The 6890-nt window shown below is 51.4% G+C and overlaps 1 protein-coding gene across 1 annotated transcript; it reads right to left on the minus strand.

The window, feature by feature from the left end:
- Positions 1 to 2061: 2061 nt before the first annotated feature.
- On the minus strand, positions 2062 to 5314 carry LOC139434986 (uncharacterized). Its single transcript, XM_071205260.1, has 3 exons — positions 3655 to 5314; positions 2933 to 3573; positions 2062 to 2846 (listed from the first exon to the last, which is right to left on the minus strand). Exons 1-3 carry the CDS (start codon positions 4559 to 4561, stop codon positions 2148 to 2150), a joined length of 2247 nt encoding a protein of 748 aa, XP_071061361.1. The 5' UTR covers positions 4562 to 5314; the 3' UTR covers positions 2062 to 2147.
- Positions 5315 to 6890: the final 1576 nt, after the last annotated feature.

The following is a 6890-nucleotide window of genomic DNA, read 5'->3' on the forward strand; positions in this document are numbered from 1 at the left end:
GATGGAAAGCAGGCGGAAATACATGGATTGTTTTACCCAGGAGAAGGTGTTTACAAGGCGGGTAAAGTGTTCCTGCAGCCCTTTAAATACAGTGTGCACATGGCTTTATTACCCATGAAATAGTGTGTGAAAGATGGGTAAATTTGCTGTGAATTTAAGGGAGATATGGCCCTTTCAAACAGGGAGATGTAAAGGCCTTTATTATCCACGAATTAGTGTCTGAAAGCTGGCTAACATTACTTTAAATACATGGTGCACATGGCTCTGTTACCCATGAAATAGTGTGTGAAAGCTGGGTGAGTTTGATGTGAATTTAAGGAAGATATGGCCATTTCATCCACACCTCACGACTCCCATTCAAAGTGATTGAAATGTACAGCACTCTGTACATTTCAATCACATTTCCCGACCCGGCCAGGGTGACTTTCTTCCCCACGAATTAGTGTCTGAAAGCTGGCTAACATTACTTTAAATGCATGGTGCACATGGCTCTGTTACCCATGAATTAGTGTGTGAAAGATGGGTGAGTTTGATGTGAATTTAAGGGAGATATGGCCATTTCATCCACACCTCACGACTCCCATTAAAAGTGATTGAAATGTACAGGAATCTGTCCATTTCAATCACATTTGATGACCCGTCCAGGGTGACTTTCTTCCCCACGAATTAGTGTCTGAAAGCTGGCTAACATTACTTTAAATGCATGGTGCACATGGCTCTGTTACCCATGAATTAGTGTGTGAAAGATGGGTGAGTTTGATGTGAATTTAAGGGAGATATGGCCCTTTCAAACAGGGAGATGTACAGGCCTTTATTACCCACGAATTAGTGTCTGAAAGCTGGCTAACATTACTTTAAATGCATGGTGCACATGGCTCTGTTACCCATGAATTAGTGTGTGAAAGATGGGTAACGTTGCTGTGAATTTAAGGGAGATATGGCCATTTCATCCACACCTCACCACTCCCATTCAAAGTGATTGAAATGTACAGCACTCTGTACATTTCAATCACATTTCACGACCTGTGTAGACTGGCTTTCTTACCCATTAGGTACACCGACAAAGGCACCTCTTCGGGGCCGCTCCAAGACCCCCAAAACACGGACTGAGGAGCTCCAGGATCCCTCCCATGTACCTCCAGAACCTCGAGCACCTTGGGTCCCCGGGCCCCCGAACTTAAGCACTCCCCCACGGACTAAACCAAGATGATCACACCCTCAAGAATCTCGTGCCCCTGGCTACACTTAAAGGGGGTCTACTTTGCGGTGCTTTGCCGTCCGCCCATCGGCACCCATAGTCGGCCTTCTTCACAGCAGCAGCACCCAACCTCCATGGAGGATTTTGCTCGTGCCCCTGGCTACACTTAAAGGGGGTCTACTTTGCGGTGCTTTGCCGTCCGCCCATCGGCACCCATAGTCGGCCTTCTTCACAGCAGCAGCACCCAACCTCCATGGAGGATTTTGCTCGTGCCCCTGGCTACACTTAAAGGGGGTCTACTTTGCGGTGCTTTGCCGTCCGCCCATCGGCACCCATAGTCGGCCTTCTTCACAGCAGCAGCACCCAACCTCCATGGAGGATTTTGCTCGTGCCCCTGGCTACACTTAAAGGGGGTCTACTTTGCGGTGCTTTGCCGTCCGCCCATCGGCACCCATAGTCGGCCTTCTTCACAGCAGCAGCACCCAACCTCCATGGAGGATTTTGCTCGTGCCCCTGGCTACACTTAAAGGGGGTCTACTTTGCGGTGCTTTGCCGTCCGCCCATCGGCACCCATAGTCGGCCTTCTTCACAGCAGCAGCACCCAACCTCCATGGAGGATTTTGCTCGTGCCCCTGGCTACACTTAAAGGGGGTCTACTTTGCGGTGCTTTGCCGTCCGCCCATCGGCACCCATAGTCGGCCTTCTTCACAGCACCACCTGCCCTGCTGGAGGTTCACACTTTAACTTTTTTTACCCTCTTCTACCTTACAAATCATCTCACACTTGAGCACTCCTCACTCGGACTAAACACCTACATGCTACCACCAGAACCAGAATATCGTGCCCCTGGGGATCTTAAAAGAAGAAAACCCATAGTGGGATTAAAAACAGAAGACTTAGTAATTTTAACAAACTTTATTTACAGTAATATTGACAGTAATAAATAAATTCAAACAGGATATAACGTATTTACAAGGGGACTGATTACAACAACACACTGCATATTTACAAGTTGATCACTGGCAACAGTGGGTGAAGTTGGGGCAGAGTATGGCACCCTCTCTTCACCCATGTCTGAGGGGTTGTGTTCGGCCAGTGACTGGTCCCTCTTCGGGACATGTCTTGGTAGGGAGTCTTGGTAGGGAGCCGGGCTGTGCTCCTCTCCAGAGTTGTCACTGTCGATGTCAATACCCGCAAAAGTGTCTTCATTTCCCGCTGCTGCTGCTGCTGTCGATGCCGCCGCCGCTGCTTGAAGTGACTCTGTGAAGAGCAACCGAATGTCCGCAGCCTCCTTCAAAGAAGGATTATTCGCGTAAAATTTGTCCGCAGTTGCAGTGTTGTGACACATGAAATCACTCACTCTTTGGCGGTTGCCTTTGTCTTGAAACCTCTTCGCATTATCGGCGTGGACTGTGCGGAGGTCGGTGAAGTTAATGGGACTGCGGAGCCCCACATCAGCCCATGCCAACCTCAGGGAGTAGGCAAGCTTCCTGAACGGGTTCTTCCCCTCTGTGTACAGAAAGTAACGGCTCTGGGTGCAGGTCAGCGTACCCTTAATTTCCAGCCACCTCTTCATCCATCCAAATTCTTCTGCGGTGAGGTACAGCTGCGCCTCCCCGAACGCGTTGGCCGTCTTGTGGTTACTTACCTGTTATGACAGAGATAGAGAGTGTCAATACAATGTCAATCATGCATATAACTGCCAGAATAAATACATTGATTAATAGCACTCACATGAACCAGGTAGCCGAAGGCAGTGCCAGTTGTATCCGCCTTTCGGACCTCGGCGTTGGTCATGTTGGAGTAGACCCCCGGACGGTGGCCATAAATGCAGCTCCAATGAAGAGTCATATACCCATAGAGCAGTGTCCGGGTCGCGGTAGTCGGATTGCTGGCCATCACATCCAGGAGCTGAGGGATGCGAGTGGTGGTCGAAGTCAAGCATGTCATTAGGTCGTTGTGGCTCGGCAGACCTTCCATCTTGTCACGCTTCACTTGCATCTGGTGGATAAGTACTTTTCTCTTCAGGGACTTCAGGATGGCAACTACTTCCCGTTTGATTAAAATCATGTCCGTTTGGCTGAGCCTGCTCCCCTTGCACGGTGTGTCGGCCATGTACTTGAGAAAGTGTGATATATTCTTGATGTAGAAGTCGGAGGTCGTGACCTGAAGGCTTGACTTCATCAGGCTCCGGGACCACCCGCGTATCCTCTTGAGATCCCTCAAAAAGAGCCAGTCAGACAGGCGATTGAAACCGTGTGCCATGAAACTGAGGAACGACTTCACTCTGCTTAGTTTGGAGACTGTGTTTTCCTGGAGCCTCACTGGTGGGTCGATACCTGCATAATGCTCCCGGTATCCTTGCAGATACTCCTCTGTGAAATATAAACAGTACTTTAATGACAACACATGATGTGTTACAGAAACTGCATGTGTCACATAGCCAAAACACTTACCCATGATCCGTGGGAATGTTATGTCCCGCATTATATTTCCCCGGCCCCTGCCCCGGAACCAGGGGGAATTTATGGGAGGGGAGGTTGACGAGGCCTCGGTATGGATGGATGCAGGCTCTGAGGAGCTGGATGAATGGGTGTGAGAGCCAGTGGGGGACTTGCTGCAGGCGGGAATGGGAGACGTGCTGCAGGCGGGAATGGGAGACGTGCTGCAGGCAGGAATGGGAGACTTGCTGCAGGAGGGACCTTTCGACTTGGACAGCCTCGTTGGTGTCGACTCTGGTCGGGGTCGTTTCTTCAGAATGACCCGCTCTCGTTCCTCCCCATCGAACGCGGGCATGTCCCCGGCCCGCTGATCCATCCTCTGTCGCTTGTCCTTTATCCTCTGCTGCAACTTGCAGCGCAGGGATTTCACCTCAGCAGCATATATGTCCCGCTGAGCCCTCACTGCGTTAGCCTCCAGCCTCCATTCTTTGCAGTCCGGGTTGTCACATTCATTCACCGGGGACAAGGGTGGAGGTTGTGACAGTATATCGTCGTCTGCCACCGTGTCAACAGCCCAAGCGGTAATCATTTCTGTTGTGGGGTTTGTCATTCGGAGTTCATAAAGCTCCTTCTTGGCCACTGTCATTTTCATTTGATTTTGAACCACATGTAGTTCCTCCCGGGCCAGCTCAACATGGTCTCTGGCCAAGTGGCGATCCAGCCTTGTGCCGTGGTACTCGCATCCCAGAATGGTACAGGGATGGAGCCTAATGTTGGTCCGTCCGTTGGCCAACAACAGCAGAATTTTTCTTTCATCCAAGTTACGCACACCATGGTTCCTCTGTAGGTGCTTGCTCAGGGCACGGTAGGAGCTATTGCAGATCGGACAACGGACCGCCATCCGACCTGTATTCTTGAGCATTTCGGTACCGGGAAATGTCACCAGAATCGTGGGTAAAAAAGAAGGAAGCGTGAAAAGACTCACGAAAGACGCACTCAGCTTATTTTCAAATCTGTGTTTGTTTTCATTTGCATCATGGTGCGGTGTCCCATTTAGGCACTCGTTAGGCGGGCAGAGATCCCTGTAATCTCCCCTCACGTTCCTCCAGAGTCTGATTCTCCCAAAGGATACCCGACAGTTTCGGGTACGACCCAGAGGGCGCACGGTGGACGGCCAGGGCGAGGCCGCCACACCGCGCTGGAGTCAGGGTCCCGGTGAGGCGCAGGACGGAGCACCCGGCAGTAGCCTCCAGCAGACCCCCGCGCGGTTCCCTCATCCCTCAGAAGAGGTGGAGAGGCGGAGGGGTGGGTCTTTTCATCTGCTGGCGGGTTGCCGGGATAACAGTATCCTCCGGGGAGGCATTGAACCCTTCTCAACTGCCCCCCGGAGGAGGCAGGGGAGTCAGGTACCCAGAGGGTGGACGGCCAGGGCGAGGCCGCCACACCGCGCTGGAGTCAGGGTACCGGTGAGGCGCAGGACGGAGCACCCGGCAGTAGCCTCCAGCAGACCCCCGCGCGGTTCCCTCGTCCCTCAGAAGAGGTGGAGAGGCGGAGGGGTGGGTCTTTTCATCTGCTGGCGGGTTGCCGGGATAACAGTATCCTCCGGGGAGGCATTGAACCCTTCTCAACTGCCCCCCGGAGGAGGCAGGGGAGTCAGGTACCCAGAGGGTGGACGGCCAGGGCGAGGCCGCCACACCGCGCTGGAGTCAGGGTACCGGTGAAGCGCAGGACGGAGCACCCGGCAGTAGCCTCCAGCAGACCCCTGCGCGGTTCCCTCGTCCCTCAGAAGAGGTGGAGAGGCGGAGGGGTGGGTCTTTTCATCTGCTGGCGGGTTGCCGGGATAACAGTATCCTCCGGGGAGGCATTGAACCCCTCTCAACTGCCCCCCGGAGGAGGCAGGGGAGTCAGGTACCCAGAGGGTGGACGGCCAGGGCGAGGCCGCCACAACCAGAGAACCAGAAAAAAGGGGTGAAATGGGAAAAAAGTACCCCAAAATAGTGTTCCATAAGGCGGGTAGAGTCCCCTGACAACTCCCCATACCTTTCTCCAGGGTGGGAAAAAGTACAAGTCAACTTTTGGAAGAACCAGAGAAAAGGGTGAAAATGGATAAATTGTATCCGAAAATAGTGTTCCATAAGGCGGGTAGAGTCCCCTGACAACTCCCCATACCTTTCTCCAGGGTGGGAAAAAGTACAAGTCAACTTTTGGAAGAACCAGAGAAAAGGGTGAAAATGGATAAATTGTATCCGAAAATAGTGTTCCAAAAGGCAGGTAGAGTCCCCTGACAACTCCCCATACCTTTATCCAGGGTGGGAAAAAGTTTAAGTCAACTTTTGGAAGAACCAGAGAAAAGGGTGAAAATGGATAAATTGTATCCGAAAATAGTGTTCCAAAAGGCAGGTAGAGTCCCCTGACAACTCCCCCTACCTTTCTCCAGAGTCGGAAAAAGTCTAAGTTAACTTTTTGGAAGAACCATAAAAAGGGGTGAAAATGGATAAAATGTATCCCAAAATAGTGCCTCTTGAGGCGGGTAGAGTCCCCTGACAACTCCCCTTGCATTCCTCCAGACACCAGTTTGAAAACTTAAAGTTTTGTGAGAACCATGATTGGGGGTCCTCCAGGCAACAATTTCATCCGATCCAAAGTGCTCATGAGGCGGATACATTCCTCCATGATTTCCCCATCATGTGAAAATAGCTCGTTTTTTTCTAAGTGCTCTCAAAAACCGGGTTTCCGATTTCGTGCAGATGGTAGCTTGGAAAAGATGAATGAATTTTTTGGACGGAGGAGGGGAGCTCTCGTTTCCCCTCTCCGTTGTAAATTGCAACGGGGGAGTGCAAAAGTCTCCGGGGCTTCGTTCCGAAGCGCCGAAGACTTGACCCCCTCCCCCGTTGGCACTTAGCCGTTTTTCAAGAATTTTCAAAAACTTCATTTTTGATTATTTTAACATATAATTGACCGTTTTCTTTACTTTTTTTTGCTTTCCACGGGTGGAGGCGCATGGCAGGCCGCATATGAGCTTCCAAATTCGGCCTGGAACGTCCGGGAATTATGGGTTAAGCTCCATATACTGACGACTCCCATTAAAAGTGATTGAAATGTACAGGAATCTGTCCATTTCAATCACATTTGACGACGCATGCAGGGTGACCCTGGCTACACTTAAAGGGGGTCTACTTTGCGGTGCTTTACCGTCCACCCATCGGCACCCATAGTCGGCCTTATTCACAGGATTTATTTCTCTCCAGATA

This window comes from Pseudochaenichthys georgianus, chromosome 13, assembly GCF_902827115.2.
Source record: "Pseudochaenichthys georgianus chromosome 13, fPseGeo1.2, whole genome shotgun sequence".
In the NCBI taxonomy this organism is placed as follows: domain Eukaryota; kingdom Metazoa; phylum Chordata; class Actinopteri; order Perciformes; family Channichthyidae; genus Pseudochaenichthys; species Pseudochaenichthys georgianus.